The 24,984-nt window shown below is 33.5% G+C and overlaps 9 protein-coding genes across 9 annotated transcripts; 1 reads left to right on the forward strand and 8 right to left on the reverse strand.

The window, feature by feature from the left end:
• Nucleotides 1–1,575: 1,575 nt before the first annotated feature.
• On the reverse strand, nucleotides 1,576–3,319 carry LOC106419351 (phytolongin Phyl2.2). Its single transcript, XM_013860125.3, has one exon. The coding sequence runs from the start codon at nucleotides 3,135–3,137 to the stop codon at nucleotides 2,364–2,366; it is 774 nt and encodes a 257-aa protein (XP_013715579.2). The 5' UTR covers nucleotides 3,138–3,319; the 3' UTR covers nucleotides 1,576–2,363.
• Nucleotides 3,320–4,474: 1,155 nt separating this feature from the next.
• LOC125585254 lies at nucleotides 4,475–5,958 on the forward strand. Its single transcript, XM_048753992.1, has 4 exons — nucleotides 4,475–4,836; nucleotides 5,172–5,310; nucleotides 5,419–5,504; nucleotides 5,596–5,958. The coding sequence occupies exons 1-4, from the start codon at nucleotides 4,570–4,572 to the stop codon at nucleotides 5,737–5,739; spliced, it is 636 nt and encodes a 211-aa protein (XP_048609949.1). The 5' UTR covers nucleotides 4,475–4,569; the 3' UTR covers nucleotides 5,740–5,958.
• A 3,644-nt stretch (nucleotides 5,959–9,602) lies between these two features.
• Nucleotides 9,603–10,029, reverse strand: LOC125589142. Its single transcript, XM_048761447.1, has one exon. The coding sequence runs from the start codon at nucleotides 9,966–9,968 to the stop codon at nucleotides 9,603–9,605; it is 366 nt and encodes a 121-aa protein (XP_048617404.1). The 5' UTR covers nucleotides 9,969–10,029.
• Nucleotides 10,030–11,172: 1,143 nt separating this feature from the next.
• Nucleotides 11,173–12,131, reverse strand: LOC125585255. Its single transcript, XM_048753998.1, has one exon. The coding sequence runs from the start codon at nucleotides 11,847–11,849 to the stop codon at nucleotides 11,361–11,363; it is 489 nt and encodes a 162-aa protein (XP_048609955.1). The 5' UTR covers nucleotides 11,850–12,131; the 3' UTR covers nucleotides 11,173–11,360.
• A 2,678-nt stretch (nucleotides 12,132–14,809) lies between these two features.
• On the reverse strand, nucleotides 14,810–15,940 carry LOC125585258. The gene has a single exon (XM_048754004.1). It carries the CDS (start codon nucleotides 15,244–15,246, stop codon nucleotides 14,881–14,883), a length of 366 nt encoding a protein of 121 aa, XP_048609961.1. The 5' UTR covers nucleotides 15,247–15,940; the 3' UTR covers nucleotides 14,810–14,880.
• Nucleotides 15,941–16,552: 612 nt separating this feature from the next.
• On the reverse strand, nucleotides 16,553–17,409 carry LOC125585257. Its single transcript, XM_048754001.1, has one exon. It carries the CDS (start codon nucleotides 17,125–17,127, stop codon nucleotides 16,639–16,641), a length of 489 nt encoding a protein of 162 aa, XP_048609958.1. The 5' UTR covers nucleotides 17,128–17,409; the 3' UTR covers nucleotides 16,553–16,638.
• Nucleotides 17,410–18,006: 597 nt separating this feature from the next.
• LOC125585262 lies at nucleotides 18,007–18,783 on the reverse strand. The gene has a single exon (XM_048754013.1). It carries the CDS (start codon nucleotides 18,763–18,765, stop codon nucleotides 18,400–18,402), a length of 366 nt encoding a protein of 121 aa, XP_048609970.1. The 5' UTR covers nucleotides 18,766–18,783; the 3' UTR covers nucleotides 18,007–18,399.
• Nucleotides 18,784–20,156: 1,373 nt separating this feature from the next.
• Nucleotides 20,157–21,219, reverse strand: LOC125585261. The gene has a single exon (XM_048754008.1). The coding sequence runs from the start codon at nucleotides 20,644–20,646 to the stop codon at nucleotides 20,158–20,160; it is 489 nt and encodes a 162-aa protein (XP_048609965.1). The 5' UTR covers nucleotides 20,647–21,219; the 3' UTR covers nucleotide 20,157.
• A 2,065-nt stretch (nucleotides 21,220–23,284) lies between these two features.
• On the reverse strand, nucleotides 23,285–24,448 carry LOC125585267. The gene has a single exon (XM_048754017.1). The coding sequence runs from the start codon at nucleotides 24,164–24,166 to the stop codon at nucleotides 23,678–23,680; it is 489 nt and encodes a 162-aa protein (XP_048609974.1). The 5' UTR covers nucleotides 24,167–24,448; the 3' UTR covers nucleotides 23,285–23,677.
• Nucleotides 24,449–24,984: the final 536 nt, after the last annotated feature.

The following is a 24,984-nucleotide window of genomic DNA, read 5'->3' on the forward strand; positions in this document are numbered from 1 at the left end:
GATCGCATCGTACGTCTACACATAAGAGTAGACATACAAAACAGTCTACTATCGCGACACAGATATGAAAAATGACAAAAACCCAGTAAATAGTTATCTTTTTTTTTGTGTAAAGCTCGTTTCCACCATTTACCACCGTCCAAGCTCCAAATATGACCAAAAAGAACCACCTTTTTCGACTAACCACTGAATAAACTCGAAAATATGAAAGTTTAGATTACAAAAATGGAAGTTATGAAAGATTTTCAGATGAAAATGAAGAGGAAATGAGAGAAAATGAAGATTTGTTAGTTTAGAAAGAGAAAAAAGTGGTTACAAATTGAATTCTTGAGGTTTTAAGAGCTCAAAAATGGTGGTTTATGGTGGTTGGAAAATTGATGATAATGGTATTGTTGTAAATAAGAAGAAATGTTTAGGGTGTAATAGGTTTTTTCTCATTTTCAAAATTATTAAATAATTATTTAATAATGGCACTTTGGTAAATAATTGAAAAACATAAGGAGGATTTGGAACTTTCAAGGATGAATAGTAATGACAAAAAAAAAGAGGTTGGTTTTGGAATTGACTCCAAATTTTAGGTTGATTTTGAAAAAAGCCCATTAAATAAATGTAACTCTCCTCTTTTGTGTGCTTTCTTGTTCACGAGGGAAGGTATGACGTTTTTGTTTGTTAATAATTGAAAACGAGATAACAACTCTGGAATAATACAAATCCCTTCAATATATGAAAATCTGACGATAAGAGTATGATTAACGATTAGGTTACAAAACGTTACATTTTGTGGGCATTTCAGCGTTATCATACCACACATGGTTTGTTTTGAGGCAGTTAGTCTTTTGAGTTTTGAGATTTGTATTGTTTGGGTAAAATCCTAATGGACGTTGACGAGTACGTATTGATGAGGACGTGTTGATGGACAAACGGTCAATTTGGCTTAGGGTGTGAAGAAGTCAAAGCTAGCTCTTTCATTGTTTAATCACTCTCTCTCTCTTTTTCTTTTGTCGTTGTGACAGTTATGTTTGTAGCGACTTTTGTGTAGACAGGAGTGCGAAAATTAGGAGAATCATGCGCATCTCCTGCCTCTTCGCCTTCCCCTGCTTTCATCTTTCATGCACACATATAAACTGATGTATTATGTATATTTACTTTATGTACATAATGTATTTTGCATGTCCAAACGTAAGTATATGTATATTGGAATCTATCAAAATGATATCACTTCTTCACGTATTCAATTTAGGTCAAACAGCATCCATTATTATAAGACTAATGTGGAGTCTGAAACTGGGTTTGTATTAGATTTGTGTGTGTGTTTTGAGTTGGCACATTGCTTTAACTAAAGCTGCTACCTTGTCAACTCCGGTTGGTTCTGGTGAAGAAGAAGAAGATATTACAGATGTTGACAGCGAAGAAGAGAGAGAGAGAGATGTTCGTCCTCTGTTTTGTTACGCTCTGTGTTATTTCTAAATCATTTTTGTTTGCTAAAATCTTATGTGTTGTATGGCTTTATCTGATGGTTAAGATTCATTTCAGGCTATTGCTATGATGGAAATGCTTAATAGAGTCTCTCCAATCAAGGAACAACAGTTGAAAGTATTGCTTTCTTTCTTTACAAGGCAAATGACTCTTTGATAAGCATATGCAAACTAAGAAAATGGAGAGGATGAGTTTTCTCGGGATGCTCTTGATGATGGCATAAAGAAAGCTGAAACCTGGCACAGAGATGCTGCTGCGAGGGTACAGTACTCTAGACCAGCGCAACCAATCACTTGTGCCACATTTGCAGAAGATGTGTTAGAAGGTAGAGCTTCAGTATCACAGAGTCATGAACACAAGCACCAACCTATGATATTCGGTCCAGCAAGCATCGTGAATGGAGGTCTCTCTACAGAGAGAGAGCGGATGATAGCTCAGGTTTTCCATAGACTGTTACAGATTCATAAATCTAACTGCTGGAACCAATCTCATTTTTGGAATAATAATTTTAAAATACACCGACCATAGATGCAGTGTACTAATATTTAATGTGTGACTGTCTATTATTTGTCATCAATTATTGTGCGACCCACGTTCAATCACACAGCAGACAAGTTATGGGGGAATACAAAACAAAAGAAAAACGAGAAAGAGACATACAATACAACAAACACATGTTGCTTGTCAGTACAATGAACATATCACTAACATGTAAACCCAGGAGAGTCAACCTCCTGTAAACAACACATTCTGTGATCTTAAAAATAAAGAAGATTAAAAAAAAAAAAGGGATCAGATTCGATCCAGAAAACGAATAACCAAGACGCAAAAGAATGAAAGTGAAAAAAAATGTTGATGCAGATTGAAAACATTAGATGTACATTACTTCACCCATTGACACATTGAAAACCTTGACAAACCCAAAGCCAGATTCCGAACAGAACAGCACAGATGCAGAAATCGAACATCAGCACCACCCAGACATGTTTCTTCCACATCTGTTTCGCCTTATGATGATCCGTCAACAACCCATTCCTCAGTTCCTTGCGCAACACTCCACCGTTCCCGTTCCCGCATAAATCAACCTTCTTCTCCGACGCCGTATCGACCACACCAACGTCACCAGAATCATCCGCATGCAACAACCTCTTCTTCTTCTTCAACGCCTTCAACGGCTTCCCCAGAAGCGGCATCAAAGCCGCTCTCCTCCCTTTCGTGGAATCAATACTCAAATTCCGACTCTCCCTCGCCACGACCAAGTCCATGTCCAGTTCCAAATCCACATCCACACCACCACCGCCGACGATCTCCGCGAATACCGGATCCATCTTCGCTTGGAGACAACGCGGAGAAGGATCCATCAAGGCGTCGGATCCATCAACGGCCGATCTCAGCCGGTTCAGGATCCGGAATGATTCAGGCTTCTCCATGGCTTCGTCCGTGATAGCGAAGTAGACCAAGGAGGAGTCGTCATCGATCGCGAACGTGTAGGTCTTATTGCGAACTGTGTGGGAGAACATTGAATGGTGAGGAGGCGTGTTCTCGATGCATCGTAAAGCCACGTCTTCGATTCCTGGCTCTTCCTTGGAAGCGAACTCGGCGAGGACGACGGTTCCTTTCGCGATGCATGTGTACGACAATAGGCTTGGATTCGAAATCATCTTTTAATAGATCGTTAGGTTTTCATTCGGGGATCTCGTATCGCAACAATGGAAAAAAAAATGCTGCGATGAGATTAGAGAGATTCAGAGGATTTTTTTTCTCTCTCTAGAAATCTTATCAACTGTGTTTCTCTCTCTCTATGTTTTTTTTTCCTCTAGGGTTTGCGGAATTTTCTAGGGGAAGGAAGAGAAGTGGAAGAGGTGACGATGCAGAATAGAAGAAGAATATAGTGCTGACTCATTTTTGTCAAACCACCATCGTAAAGTTTCTTATTTACAAGATCGTCCCCAAACTTTTACTGCCGTGTGATTATGCACCCACCAATCAAATTGAATCCGAACCAAAACCACTTATTCGACATAAAAAAGTATCCAAAATAATTTGAAACCCCAAAAACCAGAAAAGCTTTTAAAAATAATCGGTATAGATAATCAAAAATCTGAATTAATATGTGAAATGAGAATTTAAATAAGTATTTTAAATATTTAATTAATATTCATTTTTTGAACAGATTTAACGTACATTCATTTTAATTTACTATGTACCTAATATATTAGTAGCCAATCTAAAAATGAGTTGATCTAAAATGGATTTTCTTATTCTTCAGTCAAAACTCAAAAGTATTATTAACTAAAGTCAACCTGAACATATATCATTGAGAAAAATACTAGAATATCACCAAACCAAGTTTTTGTTCTCAAACTAGTATTTTAGGCTCAAAGGCACAAAGATAAGTTTCATTAAAAAGGTAAATATACATTTATACTCATTGAGTTAATTAATCCAAATCTTAGGGTTTAGAGTTAAGGGGTGAAGTTTTGGAATTAGGGTTTAAAATTTTATAAAATAAAAAATAAATACTAAAAAATTAAAAATAAAAGTTTAAAAACAGTTTCAAAAAGTATTTTTGAATTATAAAAAGAAAATTTGAAAAAAAAAATAAAAACAAAAATTTCGAAAAAAAATTGCAAAAAGAAAGTTATAAAAAATTTCGAATCTGAAATTTTTTTTTTTTTCATTTTTCTAATTTTTTTTATTTTTGTTTGTTTATTTAATTTTAAATTAAGGATATTATGGATATTTACAAAAACTCTAAAAGTGCTATTATTGACAATTGTCCTATTATCAAATTCGAATGAAGCCAAAAATTCTAAATACGAACAATAATATCCAAATCCAAACGAGTATTCCAAAGGACTGCCAAGAGTAATCCATTTACGTGATAGGGTAACTCCACGTAAGAGATGCTTACTACTTTTAGACCGGATTACCCGACCCTACTCATATCCGATCCAACGAATTCAATAAAGCCCAAAACGGAGCCCACGTCTCACGTGTTACTGCTCTCACCACGAGATGTTCCAGAGCGCGTGAGAAACATGGCCTTATAACTAGCGAAGAAACTGAAACCCGTCTGAATCCGATCAAAAGATGGATCAACCCGACCCGAGAAACGCCTCTGGCCTGATCCTCTCCGCCACTGAACCGATGCGGTCGTTTCTCACGTTGGCCTGCGATGATCATCGCCTCTCCGAGGAGCTCAGAGATATCGCTTCTGATCTGCGCTCAAGGAACACCGTCCCGTACAAATTGCTCCGCGCTATATGGACCGGATCCGATCCTTCGACCCGACCGGACTTGTTGGGACTTTTCTCCGGCTCCGGTTTCGTCTTCACCAGTCCCAAACCGAGAGAAAAGGTAGTATATGAAAGCTCGAATTTTTACATTTTAATCCAATTTCGATTTATCTTTCTGGGGCTGGGCTAGAATCCGGCGAAAATTGGCCTAGTTAGATTCTGTTCGGACAATCCGACAATGAAGGAATCATAATTTGATAGGGATGAACACAGCTGTGTTTTGTCTGATTCATAATGAAATCCAAATATGTATGCATTTCTGTTTGATTAATGGGAGTAATGAAGCATAATTAAGGAAATGATCGTTACTCTTTCTATGTTTGAATGCGTTCGAGGATGCTTTTGGTTTCTTTGTGAGATATATGTTTAATTTGATCTGATTTTTGTTCTTGGTAGAGTGAAGAACTGAAGCTGAGATTGCTTAAGCTGAGAGACATAGCAGAGAGGAAGGAGTATGCCGAGCTTGTTAAAGATATTACACCTAGGAAACAAGTCGAAGAGCCTTTCTCTTCTTACAAAGACCAGCTCGGTTTTGGTAAATCATTTTTACTCACTTCTTGATAACTTTTCTTGCCAAAATGTATTACACAAATAGGTCACTGAAGATTTTTTTTTTTTTTTGTTTGAAAACTCGTTTCTATAGGTTTACACGTTGGTCTTACCATGTTCACTGGATATTTGGTTGGGTACGCTTCCTTCAGAGCTTTGTTCAACCGCAACCCCGCTTTGGTATGTTTTGTTTGTCAAATCATTTTGTCAAATTCTGGAAAGATTTCAGGATTAAGTGTGCTTTTTGAATCATTGTGTTTTCGGATTTCAGAGTGCTGCTGGTGGGATACTTGGACTAGTTTTGGCGATGCTTGTGGAGACGCTTCTGTTTATAATCAAAACATCTAAAGATGATCAGATTCAGAGCTCTAAATCATCGTCATCATTCACTCCCACTACTAAAAAGAATCAATAGAACTTGTTTTTGCCTTCTCGTTCTCTGGTTCTACTGAGGATAGAAATTTAGCTTGGATGTATCTGATATGATCGAGACCATTCATCTAACACAAAAAAAACAGAAAGTTATCTGAAACAATTGAATTTTTATTCTTATGTATTAAGCTATATTTTCTTTTATGGTTGTTAAATTTGTATTAATCTATCTTTTTCTATTAAGCAAGTTTATTTGGAATTATGTTGTTTTTCCTTCTTCACTTGCACAGACCAAAAGACCAGATAAAAATTAGAACTGTCTTGACGTTTTGAGGCCTCTCAAACCATAGTTTAGTTTTTTTTTAGGCCAACATTTTGCATGTAAAGTTGAAACGCCTTGCAGCATGCGGCTTCAACATTTTCAAAATTTCCAGAAAAAATGAGTTGGAGATTGCGAACACACATCCTTGGACATTGAAGAGAGACAACCAACATTTTACGAGATCAACAGGTACTAAACCAGGTGAAAGAAAACTCCTGGGATCGCCTGCGGATTTTCATTTGAGCTACTCATCAAGTGACAAAAATGGCAGCACACAGATAAAAGATTAAGTAGACTAAGACAACAACTTTGCTTCCCATCTTCGTGGTTAATCTTTTTTTCCTTGTCCTTTCCTTTTGTTTATGCTTAAAAGCTTGGATGGATTTGGATATACGCAGATATTTAGAATATATAGGATGAAGATGCAAAATTTTATCAGATAAATTAAAGAGAACATATCAGTTAACTTTGTTTCACAATGTAACTCATGTTTAGGTTTAGTGTATTACGTGTTACACTTTCTTACATCAAGTGGAGTTGACTAATATACCTGTAACATCGCGATTTATGATATATATAAATGATTAAGAGCAATGATTTGGTTACCTATGCAAAGTGTTTATATTTTTTCGGGCACATATCCGTTTAGAATTCCAAAGTTAAACGTGTTTGAACTGGAATAGTGAAAGGATGGGTGACTTATCCGAAATAGATCCGCGATATCGTGTGAGTGAGGTCAAAACACGGGGAAAGGTCATGTGGTGATTGCAGAGTTAGTAAACAAGACTTTCAGGCCTTCAGTTGTTGCACGGAAGGGACCCACAGTCCGAGTAAGCAGATGTGGATGGCCCATTAGCCATGAGCGCTCGGGGTGTTACAAGTGGTATCAGAACTTGGTATGACATCTCGGTTCTGATTCGAGAGACGTCATGAAACCTATTGTGGTGCGTAACGGAGGCATTACGCTCTGTGAATAGAGATGATTTGTAACATCCCGATTTCTCGTATATGTCACCAAAATACCAAAGCTTTGTATACCATCATTTTCTTGTTGTATTAACATAATGAGGAATATGATGATAGGACGACGAAAAGGAAATAACTGTCCTGGTAAACAATGAAATGACAAAGTTATACGAGTGGAAACTTAATAGTATGCTTGTAAGTTAAAAAAAAAGGTATGCTTATGACACTCTTTGATATCAGTATTGTAATAAAGCTCATATTCTATATATGTTCGTGTAAGATAACAAACTAAAGAAGTGTTTTTCCTTATGTGTTGTATTATCTTTTTATAGTTAGCAGATTTTCGTTTTTGCATATCTACAGGTTCTAGGCCCGGAAGTCTTAGGGTGAAGTCCAAACCATTTTAAATTAATATATTTAATTAGAGTTACGTGATATCTTTTCTTTCTCTTGCATAAACCGACAGCAAAAGCGGATATATAGATATAATTGTTTCGAGGTTTTGAGACCTCTAAATCCCATTTGTCAATTTATATGAAGGCACTTCGTTTGGTGTTTCAATCTTGTTAGAGCGTGTTTGTGTGGGTTCTAAATTTTGTTGTAATATTTTACATGACTAGCTGACTTAAGATAGATAACAAATCTGTTTTCAGTGATGTATTTGTAATTATGCAGCTATAATGTGACCAAGACACATTCAAAAGAGTTGTAGATAAATTTTAAAAAATAATCATTGCTAAAATTTCAATTATTGAGAAACGCTACATAGAGGGCTCTCTTAATATTTGAGTTCACACATGAAAAACTTAGAGATTGAAGCTAATATACTAGTCTAAAGCTGTAGATAAACAATCATTATTGCTTTCAGTTGTGTGCAGGGGAGTTAGGGATGATGCGCGAACAATTGTCCTTGAGGAGAGGAGGGAAGAAAGGATTCAAAGGAAACATATGAGGCCAACAGTTTACATCTAAGTTGAAAACACCTTGCAGCATGCCGCTTCAACGTTTTCAAATTTTCCAGAAAAAAATGAGTTGGAGATTGCCAGGACACATCCTTGGACGGTAAAGAGAGACGACCAACATTTGACGAGATCAATAGCTACTAAGCCAGGTGGGAAAAGTCCTGGAATCGCCTGCAGATTTTGCATTTGAGCTACTCCACGAGTGACAAAGATGGCAGCACACAGTGAAATAATTAAGTAGACTGAGACAACAGCTTTGCTTCCCATCTTCTTGGTTAATCTTTTTTTTTCCTTCTTCTTTTTATTTCGTTTATGCTTAAAAGCTGGGATGGATTTTGATATGCACAGATACTAAGAATATATAGGGTGATGATTTTATCATATAAATTAAAGAGAATATACGGTATCAGTTTTAGAATTTCTTTCAAAATGAAACTCATGTTTAGGTTAATGTATTTTGAGTTACACTTTCTTTCATGAAGTTGAGTTGACCAATATAACTATAGTATGGTCATATTTACGTTATCAAACAGAATATTGAAAGTTTCTTTTGACCCCCACTATTTTATATTGTTTTTGATATTTGTTTTAACATCAGTGAATGTGTCTCAGACTTAAGATGATTAACCTAAACTATATCATGTTAGGAAAATTGCATGTAAAATAGCAACCACTTTCTAATTTTCTTAAGGTGAGTAAAATTTTGTTTGAAGGACATCAGGAAAAGTAGGTTGTAATGAGTAGGTATTGAGAATCTATATAAGTAAGGTCGTAATGTTTTATGCAAGTTAAGCAGATGTTGATGGATGCTGTAAGGGCACTAAAGAATTTGGTTATGAATAAATAGAGTACCAAAGCTTTGTTGCCATAATTTTCTTGTTGTATTTGCATGGCTAATGTAATAAATAATATGATGATAGGACGAGAAAAAAGAAGTAACTGTCCTGGGAATAAAAAGAAATAACAAAGCTATACGAATGGGAACTTAATCTTATGCTTGTGAGTTCTATAAAAATTTTTTTTATCCTTTTTCCAATCTTTCATATCAGTATTGTAATAAAACTCATTGTTTATATATGTACCTGTATGATAACAAACTAAAGTTGTCTTTTTCTCTTTATGTTTGATTTTATCTTTTTATAGTTAGAAGATTTTTCTTTTTGAATATCTAAAGGTTTTATGACCAGAAATCTTAGGGTGAAATTCAAACCATTTAAAATTAATAGGTCTATATTAGAGTTATGTGTTATCTTTTCTTGCCCTTGCATAAACTGACGAGAAAGGCCGATTAAGACATATTTTTCGACGTTTTGAGTCTTCTGAATCCCTTTTGCGTCAATTTATCTGAATGCACTTTGTTTGATGTTTCAATCTTTGTTCGAGTCGTGCTTTTGTGAGTTTTAATTTCCGATATAATATTTTACATAGCCAACTGAAGATAGATAACAAACCCATTTTTAGTGATGTATTTGTAATTATAGAAGTATAATGTGACCAAAACACATTGACAAGAGTTGTAGATTTTGCTAAAATTTCACTTTATTGAGGAAAAGGTAAATATAGGGCTCTCCTAATAATTGAGTTCACACATGAAAAACTTAGACATTGAAGCTAATATACTAGTCTAAAACTGTAGATGAACAATCATTGTTCCTTTCAGTTGTGTGCAGGGGAGTTAGGGGTGATAAGCGCACAATTGTCCTTGAGGAGAGGAGGGAAGAAAGGATTCAAAGGAAACATATGAGGCCAACAGTTTGCATCTAAAGTTGAAAACACCTTGCAGCATGCCGCTTCAACATTTTCAAATTTTCCAGAAAAAAATGAGTTGGAGATTGCCAGGACACATCCTTGGACGGTAAAGAGAGACGACCAACATTTGACGAGATCAATAGGTACTAAGCCAGGTGGAAAAAGTCCTGGAATCGCCTGAGGATTTTGCATTTGAGCTACTCCACGAGTGACAAAGATGGCAGCACACAGTGAAATAATTAAGTAGACTGAGACAACAGCTTTGCTTCCCATCTTATTGGTTAATCTTTTTTTTCCGTCCTTTTTATTTCGTTTATGCTTAAAAGCTAGGATGGATTTTGATATGCACAGATACTAAGAATATATAGGGTGAGGATACAAGAGTTTATCATATAAATTAAAGAGAATGTACGGTATCAGTTTTAGAATTTCTTTCAAAATGAAACTCATGTTTAGGTTAATGTATTTTGAGTTACACTTTCTTTCATGAAGTTGAGTTGACCAATATAACTATTGTATGGTCATATTTACGTTATCAAACAGAATATTGAAAGTTTCTTTTGACCCCCACTATTTTATATTGTTTTTGATATTTGTTTTAACATCAGTGAATGTGTCTCAGCCTTAAGATGATTAACCTAAACTATATCATATTAGGAAAATTGCATGTAAAATAGCAGCCACTTTCTAATTTTCTTAAGGTGAGTAAAATTTTGTTTGAAGGACATCAGGAAAAGTAGGTTGTAATGAGTAGGTATTGAGAATCTATATAAGTAAGGTCGTAATGTTTTATGCAAGTTAAGCAGATGTTGATGGATGCTGTAAGGGCACTAAAGAATTTGGTTATGAATAAATAGAGTACCAAAGCTTTGTTGCCATAATTTTCTTGTTGTATTTGCATGGCTAATGTAATGAAGAATATGATAATAGGACTAGAAAAAGGAAGTAACTGTCCTGGGAATAAAAAGAAATAACAAAGCTATACGAATGGGAACTTAATATTATGCTTGTGAGTTCTATAAAAAAATATTTATCCTTTTTCCAATCTTTCATATCAGTATTGTAATAAAACTCATTGTTTATATATGTACCTGTAAGATAACAAACTAAAGTTGTCTTTTTCTCCTTATGTTTGATTTTATCTTTTTATAGTTAGCAGATTTTTCTTTTTGAATATTTAAAGGTTTTATGACCAGAAATCTTAGGGTGAAATTCAAACCATTTAAAATTAATAGGTCTATTTTAGAGTTATGTGTTATCTTTTCTTGCCCTTGCATAAACTGACGAGAAAGACCGATTAAGACATATTTTTCGACGTTTTGAGTCTTCTGAATCCATTTTGCGTCAATTTATCTGAATGCACTTTTTTTGATGTTTCAATCTTTGTTCGAGTCGTGTTTTTGTGAGTTTTAATTTCCGATATAATATTTTACATAGCCAACTGAAGATAGATAACAAACCCATTTTTAGTGATGTATTTGTAATTATAGAAGTATAATGTGACCAAAACACATTGACAAGAGTTGTAGATATTGCTAAAATTTCACTTTATTGAGGAAAAGGTAAATATAGGGCTCTCCTAATAATTGAGTTCACACATGAAAAACTTAGACATTGAAGCTAATATACTAGTCTAAAACTGCAGACGAACAATCATTGTTCCTTTCAGTTGTGTGCAGGGGAGTTAGGGGTGATACGCGCACAATTGTCCTTGAGGAGAGGAGGGAAGAAAGGATTCAAAGGAAACATATGAGGCCAACAGTTTGCATCTAAAGTTGAAAACACCTTGCAGCATGCCGCTTCAACGTTTTCAAATTTTCCAGAAAAAAAAGAGTTGGAGATTGCCAGGACACATCCTTGGACGGTAAAGAGAGACGACCAACATTTGACGAGATCAATAGGTACTAAGCCAGGTGGAAAAAGTCCTGGAATCGCCTGAGGATTTTGCATTTGAGCTACTCCACGAGTGACAAAGATGGCAGCACACAGTGAAATAATTAAGTAGACTGAGACAACAGCTTTGCTTCCCATCTTATTGGTTAATCTTTTTTTTTTCCTTGTCCTTTTTATTTCTTTTATGCTTAAAAGATAGGATGGATTTTGATATGCACAGATACTAAGAATATATAGGGTGAGGATACAAGAGTTTATCATATAAATTAAAGAGAATGTACGGTATCAGTTTTAGAATTTCTTTCAAAATGAAACTCATGTTTAGGTTAATGTATTTTGAGTTACACTTTCTTTCATGAAGTTGAGTTGACCAATATAACTATAGTATGGTCATATTTACGTTATCAAACAGAATATTGAAAGTTTCTTTTGACCCCCACTATTTTATATTGTTTTTAATATTTTTTTAACATCAGTGAATGTGTCTCAGTCTTAAGATGATTAACCTAAACTATATCATATTAGGAAAATTGCATGTAAAATAGCAGCCACTTTCTAATTTTCTTAAGGTGAGTAAAATTTTGTTTGAAGGACATCAGGAAAAGTAGGTTGTAATGAGTAGGTATTGAGAATCTATATAAGTAAGGTCGTAATGTTTTATGCAAGTTAAGCAGATGTTGATGGATGCTGTAAGGACACTAAAGAATTTGGTTATGAATAAATAGAGTACCAAAGCTTTGTTGCCATAATTTTCTTGTTGTATTTGCATGGCTAATGTAATGAAGAATATGATGATAGGACTAGAAAAAGGAAGTAACTGTCCTGGGAATAAAAAGAAATAACAAAGCTATACGAATGGGAACTTAATATTATGCTTGTGAGTTCTATAAAAAAATTATTTATCCTTTTTCCAATCTTTCATATCAGTATTGTAATAAAACTCATTGTTTATATATGTACCTGTAAGATAACAAACTAAAGTTGTCTTTTTCTCCTTATGTTTGATTTTATCTTTTTATAGTTAGCAGATTTTTCTTTTTGAATATTTAAAGGTTTTATGACCAGAAATCTTAGGGTGAAATTCAAACCATTTAAAATTAATAGGTCTATTTTAGAGTTATGTGTTATCTTTTCTTGCCCTTGCATAAACTGACGAGAAAGGCCGATTAAGACATATTTTTCGACGTTTTGAGTCTTCTGAATCCCTTTTGCGTCAATTTATCTGAATGCACTTTGTTTGATGTTTCAATCTTTGTTCGAGTCGTGTTTTTGTGAGTTTTAATTTCCGATATAATATTTTACATAGCCAACTGAAGATAGATAACAAACCCATTTTTAGTGATGTATTTGTAATTATAGAAGTATAATGTGACCAAAACACATTGACAAGAGTTGTAGATATTGCTAAAATTTCACTTTATTGAGGAAAAGGTAAATATAGGGCTCTCCTAATAATTGAGTTCACACATGAAAAACTTAGACATTGAAGCTAATATACTAGTCTAAAACTGTAGACGAACAATCATTGTTCCTTTCAGTTGTGTGCAGGGGAGTTAGGGGTGATACGCGCACAATTGTCCTTGAGGAGAGGAGGGAAGAAAGGATTCAAAGGAAACATATGAGGCCAACAGTTTGCATCTAAAGTTGAAAACACCTTGCAGCATGCCGCTTCAACGTTTTCAAATTTTCCAGAAAAAAAGAGTTGGAGATTGCCAGGACACATCCTTGGACGGTAAAGAGAGACGACCAACATTTGACGAGATCAATAGGTACTAAGCCAGGTGGAAAAAGTCCTGGAATCGCCTGAGGATTTTGCATTTGAGCTACTCCACGAGTGACAAAGATGGCAGCACACAGTGAAATAATTAAGTAGACTGAGACAACAGCTTTGCTTCCCATCTTATTGGTTAATCTTTTTTTTTTCCTTGTCCTTTTTATTTCTTTTATGCTTAAAAGATAGGATGGATTTTGATATGCACAGATACTAAGAATATATAGGGTGAGGATACAAGAGTTTATCATATAAATTAAAGAGAATGTACGGTATCAGTTTTAGAATTTCTTTCAAAATGAAACTCATGTTTAGGTTAATGTATTTTGAGTTACACTTTCTTTCATGAAGTTGAGTTGACCAATATAACTATAGTATGGTCATATTTACGTTATCAAACAGAATATTGAAAGTTTCTTTTGACCCCCACTATTTTATATTGTTTTTAATATTTTTTTAACATCAGTGAATGTGTCTCAGTCTTAAGATGATTAACCTAAACTATATCATATTAGGAAAATTGCATGTAAAATAGCAGCCACTTTCTAATTTTCTTAAGGTGAGTAAAATTTTGTTTGAAGGACATCAGGAAAAGTAGGTTGTAATGAGTAGGTATTGAGAATCTATATAAGTAAGGTCGTAATGTTTTATGCAAGTTAAGCAGATGTTGATGGATGCTGTAAGGACACTAAAGAATTTGGTTATGAATAAATAGAGTACCAAAGCTTTGTTGCCATAATTTTCTTGTTGTATTTGCATGGCTAATGTAATGAAGAATATGATGATAGGACTAGAAAAAGGAAGTAACTGTCCTGGGAATAAAAAGAAATAACAAAGCTATACGAATGGGAACTTAATATTATGCTTGTGAGTTCTATAAAAAATTATTTATCCTTTTTCCAATCTTTCATATCAGTATTGTAATAAAACTCATTGTTTATATATGTACCTGTAAGATAACAAACTAAAGTTGTCTTTTTCTCCTTATGTTTGATTTTATCTTTTTATAGTTAGCAGATTTTTCTTTTTGAATATCTAAAGGTTTTATGACCAAAAATCTTAGGGTGAAATTCAAACCATTTAAAATTAATAGGTCTATTTTAGAGTTATGTGTTATCTTTTCTTGCCCTTGCATAAACTGACGAGAAAGGCCGATTAAGACATATTTTTCGACGTTTTGAGTCTTCTGAATCCCTTTTGCGTCAATTTATTTGAATGCACTTTGTTTGATGTTTCAATCTTTGTTCGAGTCGTGTTTTTGTGAGTTTTAATTTCCGATATAATATTTTACATAGCCAACTGAAGATAGATAACAAACCCATTTTTAGTGATGTATTTGTAATTATAGAAGTATAATGTGACCAAAACACATTGACAAGAGTTGTAGATATTGCTAAAATTTCACTTTATTGAGGAAGGTAAATATAGGGCTCTCCTAATAATTAAGTTCACACATGAAAAACTTAGACATTGAAGCTAATATACTAGTCTAAAACTGTAGACAAACAATCATTGTTCCTTTCAGTTGTGTGCAGGGGAGTTAGGGGTGATACGCGCACAATTGTCCTTGAGGAGAGGAGGGAAGAAAGGATTCAAAGGAAACATATGAGGCCAACAGTTTGCATCTAAAGTTGAAAACACCTTGCAGCATGCCGCTTCAACGTTTTCAAATTTTCCAGAAAAAAATGAGTTGGAGATTGCCAGGACACATCCTTGGACGGTAAAGAGAGACGACCAACATTTGACGAGATCAATAGGTACTAAGCCAGGTGGAAAAAGTCCTGGAATCGCCTGAGGATTTTGCATTTGAGCTACTCCACGAGTGACAAAGATGGCAGCACACAGTGAAATAATTAAGTAGACTGAGACAACAGCTTTGCTTCCCATCTTATTGGTTAATCTTTTTTTTTCCTTGTCCTTTTTATTTGTTTATGCTTAAAAGATAGGATGGATTTTGATATGCACAGATACTAAGAATATATAGGGTGAGGATACAAGAGTTTATCATATAAATTAAAGAGAATGTACGGTATCAGTTTTAGAATTTCTTTCAAAATGAAACTCATGTTTAGGTTAATGTATTTTGAGTTACACTTTCTTTCATGAAGTTGAGTTGACCAATATAACTATAGTATGGTCATATTTACGTTATCAAACAGAATATTGAAAGTTTCTTTTGACCCCCACTATTTTATATTGTTTTTAATATTTTTTTAACATCAGTGAATGTGTCTCAGTCTTAAGATGATTAACCTAAACTATATCATATTAGGAAAATTGCATGTAAAATAGCAGCCACTTTCTAATTTTCTTAAGGTGAGTAAAATTTTGTTTGAAGGACATCAGGAAAAGTAGGTTGTAATGAGTAGGTATTGAGAATCTATATAAGTAAGGTCGTAATGTTTTATGCAAGTTAAGCAGATGTTGATGGATGCTGTAAGGGCACTAAAGAATTTGGTTATGAATAAATAGAGTACCAAAGCTTTGTTGCCATAATTTTCTTGTTGTATTTGCATGGCTAATGTAATGAAGAATATGATGATAGGACTAGAAAAAGGAAGTAACTGTCCTGGGAATAAAAAGAAATAACAAAGCTATACGAATGGGAACTTAATATTATGCTTGTGAGTTCTATAAAAAAATTATTTATCCTTTTTCCAATCTTTCATATCAGTATTGTAATAAAACTCATTGTTTATATATGTACCTGTAAGATAACAAACTAAAGTTGTCTTTTTCTCCTTATGTTTGATTTTATCTTTTTATAGTTAGCAGATTTTTCTTTTTGAATATTAAAGGTTTTATGACCAGAAATCTTAGGGTGAAATTCAAACCATTTAAAATTAATAGGTCTATTTTAGAGTTATGTGTTATCTTTTCTTGCCCTTGCATAAACTGACGAGAAAGGCCGATTAAGACATATTTTTCGACGTTTTGAGTCTTCTGAATCCCTTTTGCGTCAATTTATCTGAATGCACTTTGTTTGATGTTTCAATCTTTGTTCGAGTCGTGTTTTTGTGAGTTTTAATTTCCGATATAATATTTTACATAGCCAACTGAAGATAGATAACAAACCCATTTTTAGTGATGTATTTGTAATTATAGAAGTATAATGTGACCAAAACACATTGACAAGAGTTGTAGATATTGCTAAATTTCACTTTATTGAGGAAAAGGTAAATATAGGGCTCTCCTAATAATTGAGTTCACACATGAAAAACTTAGACATTGAAGCTAATATACTAGTCTAAAACTGTAGACGAACAATCATTGTTCCTTTCAGTTGTGTGCAGGGGAGTTAGGGGTGATACGCGCACAATTGTCCTTGAGGAGAGGAGGGAAGAAAGGATTCAAAGGAAACATATGAGGCCAACAGTTTGCATCTAAAGTTGAAAACACCTTGCAGCATGCCGCTTCAACGTTTTCAAATTTTCCAGAAAAAAAAGAGTTGGAGATTGCCAGGACACATCCTTGGACGGTAAAGAGAGACGACCAACATTTGACGAGATCAATAGGTACTAAGCCAGGTGGAAAAAGTCCTGGAATCGCCTGAGGATTTTGCATTTGAGCTACTCCACGAGTGACAAAGATGGCAGCACACAGTGAAATAATTAAGTAGACTGAGACAACAGCTTTGCTTCCCATCTTATTGGTTAATCTTTTTTTTTTCCTTGTCCTTTTTATTTCTTTTATGCTTAAAAGATAGGATGGATTTTGATATGCACAGATACTAAGAATATATAGGGTGAGGATACAAGAGTTTATCATATAAATTAAAGAGAATGTACGGTATCAGTTTTAGAATTTCTTTCAAAATGAAACTCATGTTTAGGTTAATGTATTTTGAGTTACACTTTCTTTCATGAAGTTGAGTTGACCAATATAACTATAGTATGGTCATATTTACGTTATCAAACAGAATATTGAAAGTTTCTTTTGACCCCCACTATTTTATATTGTTTTTAATATTTTTTTAACATCAGTGAATGTGTCTCAGTCTTAAGATGATTAACCTAAACTATATCATATTAGGAAAATTGCATGTAAAATAGCAGCCACTTTCTAATTTTCTTAAGGTGAGTAAAATTTTGTTTGAAGGACATCAGGAAAAGTAGGTTGTAATGAGTAGGTATTGAGAATCTATATAAGTAAGGTCGTAATGTTTTATGCAAGTTAAGCAGATGTTGATGGATGCTGTAAGGCACTAAAGAATTTGGTTATGAATAAATAGAGTACCAAAGCTTTGTTGCCATAATTTTCTTGTTGTATTTGCATGGCTAATGTAATGAAGAATATGATGATAGGACTAGAAAAAGGAAGTAACTGTCCTGGGAATAAAAAGAAATAACAAAGCTATACGAATGGGAACTTAATATTATGCTTGTGAGTTCTATAAAAAAATTATTTATCCTTTTTCCAATCTTTCATATCAGTATTGTAATAAAACTCATTGTTTATATATGTACCTGTAAGATAACAAACTAAAGTTGTCTTTTTCTCCTTATGTTTGATTTTATCTTTTTATAGTTAGCAGATTTTTCTTTTTGAATATCTAAAGGTTTTATGACCAGAAATCTTAGGGTGAAATTCAAACCATTTAAAATTAATAGGTCTATTTTAGAGTTATGTGTTATCTTTTCTTGCCCTTGCATAAACTGACGAGAAAGGCCGATTAAGACATATTTTTCGACGTTTTGAGTCTTCTGAATCCCTTTTGCGTCAATTTATCTGAATGCACTTTGTTTGATGTTTCAATCTTTGTTCGAGTCGTGTTTTTGTGAGTTTTAATTTCCGATATAATATTTTACATAGCCAACTGAAGATAGATAACAAACCCATTTTTAGTGATGTATTTGTAATTATAGAAGTATAATGTGACCAAAACACATTGACAAGAGTTGTAGATATTGCTAAAATTTCACTTTATTGAGGAAAAGGTAAATATAGGGCTCTCCTAATAATTGAGTTCACACATGAAAAACTTAGACATTGAAGCTAATATACTAGTCTAAAACTGTAGACGAACAATCATTGTTCCTTTCAGTTGTGTGCAGGGGAGTTAGGGGTGATACGCGCACAATTGTCCTTGAGGAGAGGAGGGAAGAAAGGATTCAAAGGAAACATATGAGGCCAACAGTTTGCATCTAAAGTTGAAAACACCTTGCAGCATGCCGCTTCAACGTTTTCAAATTTTCCAGAAAAAAAAGAGTTGGAGATTGCCAGGACACATCCTTGGACGGTAAAGAGAGACGACCAACATTTGACGAGATCAATAGGTACTAAGCCAGGTGGAAAAAGTCCTGGAATCGCCTGAGGATTTTGCATTTGAGCTACTCCACGAGTGACAAAGATGGCAGCACACAGTGAAATAATTAAGTAGACTGAGACAACAGCTTTGCTTCCCATCTTATTGGTTAATCTTTTTTTTTTCCTTGTCCTTTTTATTTGTTTATGCTTAAAAGATAGGATGGATTTTGATATGCACAGATACTAAGAATATATAGGGTGAGGATACAAGAGTTTATCATATAAATTAAAGAGAATGTACGGTATCAGTTTTAGAATTTCTTTCAAAATGAAACTCATGTTTAGGTTAATGTATTTTGAGTTACACTTTCTTTCATGAAGTTGAGTTGACCAATATAACTATAGTATGGTCATATTTACGTTATCAAACAGAATATTGAAAGTTTCTTTTGACCCCCACTATTTTATATTGTTTTTAATATTTTTTTAACATCAGTGAATGTGTCTCAGTCTTAAGATGATTAACCTAAACTATATCATATTAGGAAAATTGCATGTAAAATAGCAGCCACTTTCTAATTTTCTTAAGGTGAGTAAAATTTTGTTTGAAGGACATCAGGAAAAGTAGGTTGTAATGAGTAGGTATTGAGAATCTATATAAGTAAGGTCGTAATGTTTTATGCAAGTTAAGCAGATGTTGATGGATGCTGTAAGGACACTAAAGAATTTGGTTATGAATAAATAGAGTACCAAAGCTTTGTTGCCATAATTTTCTTGTTGTATTTGCATGGCTAATGTAATGAAGAATATGATGATAGGACTAGAAAAAGGAAGTAACTGTCCTGGGAATAAAAAGAAATAACAAAGCTATACGAATGGGAACTTAATATTATGCTTGTGAGTTCTATAAAAAATTATTTATCCTTTTTCCAATCTTTCATATCAGTATTGTAATAAAACTCATTGTTTATATATGTACCTGTAAGATAACAAACTAAAGTTGTCTTTTTCTCCTTATGTTTGATTTTATCTTTTTATAGTTAGCAGATTTTTCTTTTTGAATATCTAAAGGTTTTATGACCAAAAATCTTAGGGTGAAATTCAAACCATTTAAAATTAATAGGTCTATTTTAGAGTTATGTGTTATCTTTTCTTGCCCTTGCATAAACTGACGAGAAAGGCCGATTAAGACATATTTTTCGACGTTTTGAGTCTTCTGAATCCATTTTGCGTCAATTTATTTGAATGCACTTTGTTTGATGTTTCAATCTTTGTTCGAGTCGTGTTTTTGTGAGTTTTAATTTCCGATATAATATTTTACATAGCCAACTGAAGATAGATAACAAACCCATTTTTAGTGATGTATTTGTAATTATAGAAGTATAATGTGACCAAAACACATTGACAAGAGTTGTAGATATTGCTAAAATTTCACTTTATTGAGGAAGGTAAATATAGGGCTCTCCTAATAATTAAGTTCACACATGAAAAACTTAGACATTGAAGCTAATATACTAGTCTAAAACTGCAGACGAACAATCATTGTTCCTTTCAGTTGTGTGCAGGGGAGTTAGGGGTGATACGCGCACAATTGTCCTTGAGGAGAGGAGGGAAGAAAGGATTCAAAGGAAACATATGAGGCCAACAGTTTGCATCTAAAGTTGAAAACACCTTGCAGCATGCCGCTTCAACGTTTTCAAATTTTCCAGAAAAAAATGAGTTGGAGATTGCCAGGACACATCCTTGGACGGTAAAGAGAGACGACCAACATTTGACGAGATCAATAGGTACTAAGCCAGGTGGAAAAAGTCCTGGAATCGCCTGAGGATTTTGCATTTGAGCTACTCCACGAGTGACAAAGATGGCAGCACACAGTGAAATAATTAAGTAGACTGAGACAACAGCTTTGCTTCCCATCTTATTGGTTAATCTTTTTTTTTTCCTTGTCCTTTTTATTTTGTTTATGCTTAAAAGATAGGATGGATTTTGATATGCACAGATACTAAGAATATATAGGGTGAGGATACAAGAGTTTATCATATAAATTAAAGAGAATGTACGGTATCAGTTTTAGAATTTCTTTCAAAATGAAACTCATGTTTAGGTTAATGTATTTTGAGTTACACTTTCTTTCATGAAGTTGAGTTGACCAATATAACTATAGTATGGTCATATTTACGTTATCAAACAGAATATTGAAAGTTTCTTTTGACCCCCACTATTTTATATTGTTTTTAATATTTTTTTAACATCAGTGAATGTGTCTCAGTCTTAAGATGATTAACCTAAACTATATCATATTAGGAAAATTGCATGTAAAATAGCAGCCACTTTCTAATTTTCTTAAGGTGAGTAAAATTTTGTTTGAAGGACATCAGGAAAAGTAGGTTGTAATGAGTAGGTATTGAGAATCTATATAAGTAAGGTCGTAATGTTTTATGCAAGTTAAGCAGATGTTGATGGATGCTGTAAGGGCACTAAAGAATTTGGTTATGAATAAATAGAGTACCAAAGCTTTGTTGCCATAATTTTCTTGTTGTATTTGCATGGCTAATGTAATGAAGAATATGATGATAGGACTAGAAAAAGGAAGTAACTGTCCTGGGAATAAAAAGAAATAACAAAGCTATACGAATGGGAACTTAATATTATGCTTGTGAGTTCTATAAAAAAATTATTTATCCTTTTTCCAATCTTTCATATCAGTATTGTAATAAAACTCATTGTTTATATATGTACCTGTAAGATAACAAACTAAAGTTGTCTTTTTCTCCTTATGTTTGATTTTATCTTTTTATAGTTAGCAGATTTTTCTTTTTGAATATTAAAGGTTTTATGACCAGAAATCTTAGGGTGAAATTCAAACCATTTAAAATTAATAGGTCTATTTTAGAGTTATGTGTTATCTTTTCTTGCCCTTGCATAAACTGACGAGAAAGGCCGATTAAGACATATTTTTCGACGTTTTGAGTCTTCTGAATCCCTTTTGCGTCAATTTATCTGAATGCACTTTGTTTGATGTTTCAATCTTTGTTCGAGTCGTGTTTTTGTGAGTTTTAATTTCCGATATAATATTTTACATAGCCAACTGAAGATAGATAACAAACCCATTTTTAGTGATGTATTTGTAATTATAGAAGTATAATGTGACCAAAACACATTGACAAGAGTTGTAGATATTGCTAAATTTCACTTTATTGAGGAAAAGGTAAATATAGGGCTCTCCTAATAATTGAGTTCACACATGAAAAACTTAGACATTGAAGCTAATATACTAGTCTAAAACTGTAGACGAACAATCATTGTTCCTTTCAGTTGTGTGCAGGGGAGTTAGGGGTGATACGCGCACAATTGTCCTTGAGGAGAGGAGGGAAGAAAGGATTCAAAGGAAACATATGAGGCCAACAGTTTGCATCTAAAGTTGAAAACACCTTGCAGCATGCCGCTTCAACGTTTTCAAATTTTCCAGAAAAAAAGAGTTGGAGATTGCCAGGACACATCCTTGGACGGTAAAGAGAGACGACCAACATTTGACGAGATCAATAGGTACTAAGCCAGGTGGAAAAAGTCCTGGAATCGCCTGAGGATTTTGCATTTGAGCTACTCCACGAGTGACAAAGATGGCAGCACACAGTGAAATAATTAAGTAGACTGAGACAACAGCTTTGCTTCCCATCTTATTGGTTAATCTTTTTTTTTCCTTGTGCTTTTTATTTTGTTTATGCTTAAAAGATAGGATGGATTTTGATATGCACAGATACTAAGAATATATAGGGTGAGGATACAAGAGTTTATCATATAAATTAAAGAGAATGTACGGTATCAGTTTTAGAATTTCTTTCAAAATGAAACTCATGTTTAGGTTAATGTATTTTGAGTTACACTTTCTTTCATGAAGTTGAGTTGACCAATATAACTATAGTATGGTCATATTTACGTTATCAAACAGAATATTGAAAGTTTCTTTTGACCCCCACTATTTTATATTGTTTTTAATATTTTTTTAACATCAGTGAATGTGTCTCAGTCTTAAGATGATTAACCTAAACTATATCATATTAGGAAAATTGCATGTAAAATAGCAGCCACTTTCTAATTTTCTTAAGGTGAGTAAAATTTTGTTTGAAGGACATCAGGAAAAGTAGGTTGTAATGAGTAGGTATTGAGAATCTATATAAGTAAGGTCGTAATGTTTTATGCAAGTTAAGCAGATGTTGATGGATGCTGTAAGGGCACTAAAGAATTTGGTTATGAATAAATAGAGTACCAAAGCTTTGTTGCCATAATTTTCTTGTTGTATTTGCATGGCTAATGTAATGAAGAATATGATGATAGGACTAGAAAAAGGAAGTAACTGTCCTGGGAATAAAAAGAAATAACAAAGCTATACGAATGGGAACTTAATATTATGCTTGTGAGTTCTATAAAAAAATTATTTATCCTTTTTCCAATCTTTCATATCAGTATTGTAATAAAACTCATTGTTTATATATGTACCTGTAAGATAACAAACTAAAGTTGTCTTTTTCTCCTTATGTTTGATTTTATCTTTTTATAGTTAGCAGATTTTTCTTTTTGAATATCTAAAGGTTTTATGACCAGAAATCTTAGGGTGAAATTCAAACCATTTAAAATTAATAGGTCTATTTTAGAGTTATGTGTTATCTTTTCTTGCCCTTGCATAAACTGACGAGAAAGGCCGATTAAGACATATTTTTCGACGTTTTGAGTCTTCTGAATCCCTTTTGCGTCAATTTATCTGAATGCACTTTGTTTGATGTTTCAATCTTTGTTCGAGTCGTGTTTTTGTGAGTTTTAATTTCCGATATAATATTTTACATAGCCAACTGAAGATAGATAACAAACCCATTTTTAGTGATGTATTTGTAATTATAGAAGTATAATGTGACCAAAACACATTGACAAGAGTTGTAGATATTGCTAAAATTTCACTTTATTGAGGAAAAGGTAAATATAGGGCTCTCCTAATAATTGAGTTCACACATGAAAAACTTAGACATTGAAGCTAATATACTAGTCTAAAACTGTAGACGAACAATCATTGTTCCTTTCAGTTGTGTGCAGGGGAGTTAGGGGTGATACGCGCACAATTGTCCTTGAGGAGAGGAGGGAAGAAAGGATTCAAAGGAAACATATGAGGCCAACAGTTTGCATCTAAAGTTGAAAACACCTTGCAGCATGCCGCTTCAACGTTTTCAAATTTTCCAGAAAAAAAAGAGTTGGAGATTGCCAGGACACATCCTTGGACGGTAAAGAGAGACGACCAACATTTGACGAGATCAATAGGTACTAAGCCAGGTGGAAAAAGTCCTGGAATCGCCTGAGGATTTTGCATTTGAGCTACTCCACGAGTGACAAAGATGGCAGCACACAGTGAAATAATTAAGTAGACTGAGACAACAGCTTTGCTTCCCATCTTATTGGTTAATCTTTTTTTTTTCCTTGTCCTTTTTATTTCTTTTATGCTTAAAAGATAGGATGGATTTTGATATGCACAGATACTAAGAATATATAGGGTGAGGATACAAGAGTTTATCATATAAATTAAAGAGAATGTACGGTATCAGTTTTAGAATTTCTTTCAAAATGAAACTCATGTTTAGGTTAATGTATTTTGAGTTACACTTTCTTTCATGAAGTTGAGTTGACCAATATAACTATAGTATGGTCATATTTACGTTATCAAACAGAATATTGAAAGTTTCTTTTGACCCCCACTATTTTATATTGTTTTTAATATTTTTTTAACATCAGTGAATGTGTCTCAGTCTTAAGATGATTAACCTAAACTATATCATATTAGGAAAATTGCATGTAAAATAGCAGCCACTTTCTAATTTTCTTAAGGTGAGTAAAATTTTGTTTGAAGGACATCAGGAAAAGTAGGTTGTAATGAGTAGGTATTGAGAATCTATATAAGTAAGGTCGTAATGTTTTATGCAAGTTAAGCAGATGTTGATGGATGCTGTAAGGCACTAAAGAATTTGGTTATGAATAAATAGAGTACCAAAGCTTTGTTGCCATAATTTTCTTGTTGTATTTGCATGGCTAATGTAATGAAGAATATGATGATAGGACTAGAAAAAGGAAGTAACTGTCCTGGGAATAAAAAGAAATAACAAAGCTATACGAATGGGAACTTAATATTATGCTTGTGAGTTCTATAAAAAAATTATTTATCCTTTTTCCAATCTTTCATATCAGTATTGTAATAAAACTCATTGTTTATATATGTACCTGTAAGATAACAAACTAAAGTTGTCTTTTTCTCCTTATGTTTGATTTTCTCTTTTTATAGTTAGCAGATTTTTCTTTTTGAATATCTAAAGGTTTTATGACCAGAAATCTTAGGGTGAA

The sequence above is a fragment of the Brassica napus genome, chromosome A2 (genome assembly GCF_020379485.1).
Source record: "Brassica napus cultivar Da-Ae chromosome A2, Da-Ae, whole genome shotgun sequence".
Classification (NCBI taxonomy): domain Eukaryota; kingdom Viridiplantae; phylum Streptophyta; class Magnoliopsida; order Brassicales; family Brassicaceae; genus Brassica; species Brassica napus.

Excerpts from the sequence above, each read along its gene's own strand:
- LOC106419351 (XM_013860125.3), bottom strand. The coding sequence starts at position 3,137 with ATGATTTCGAATCCAAGCCTATTGTCGTACACATGCATCGCGAAAGGA.
- LOC125585254 (XM_048753992.1), top strand. The coding sequence starts at position 4,570 with ATGGATCAACCCGACCCGAGAAACGCCTCTGGCCTGATCCTCTCCGCC. Across the intron at positions 5,311-5,418 it reads CAAAGACCAGCTCGGTTTTG|GTTTACACGTTGGTCTTACC; the intron begins GTAAATCATTTT and ends TCGTTTCTATAG. Across the intron at positions 5,505-5,595 it reads TCAACCGCAACCCCGCTTTG|AGTGCTGCTGGTGGGATACT; the intron begins GTATGTTTTGTT and ends TTCGGATTTCAG.
- LOC125589142 (XM_048761447.1), bottom strand. The coding sequence starts at position 9,968 with ATGGGAAGCAAAGCTGTTGTCTCAGTCTACTTAATTATTTCACTGTGT.
- LOC125585255 (XM_048753998.1), bottom strand. The coding sequence starts at position 11,849 with ATGATAAACTCTTGTATCCTCACCCTATATATTCTTAGTATCTGTGCA.
- LOC125585258 (XM_048754004.1), bottom strand. The coding sequence starts at position 15,246 with ATGGGAAGCAAAGCTGTTGTCTCAGTCTACTTAATTATTTCACTGTGT.
- LOC125585257 (XM_048754001.1), bottom strand. The coding sequence starts at position 17,127 with ATGATAAACTCTTGTATCCTCACCCTATATATTCTTAGTATCTGTGCA.
- LOC125585262 (XM_048754013.1), bottom strand. The coding sequence starts at position 18,765 with ATGGGAAGCAAAGCTGTTGTCTCAGTCTACTTAATTATTTCACTGTGT.
- LOC125585261 (XM_048754008.1), bottom strand. The coding sequence starts at position 20,646 with ATGATAAACTCTTGTATCCTCACCCTATATATTCTTAGTATCTGTGCA.
- LOC125585267 (XM_048754017.1), bottom strand. The coding sequence starts at position 24,166 with ATGATAAACTCTTGTATCCTCACCCTATATATTCTTAGTATCTGTGCA.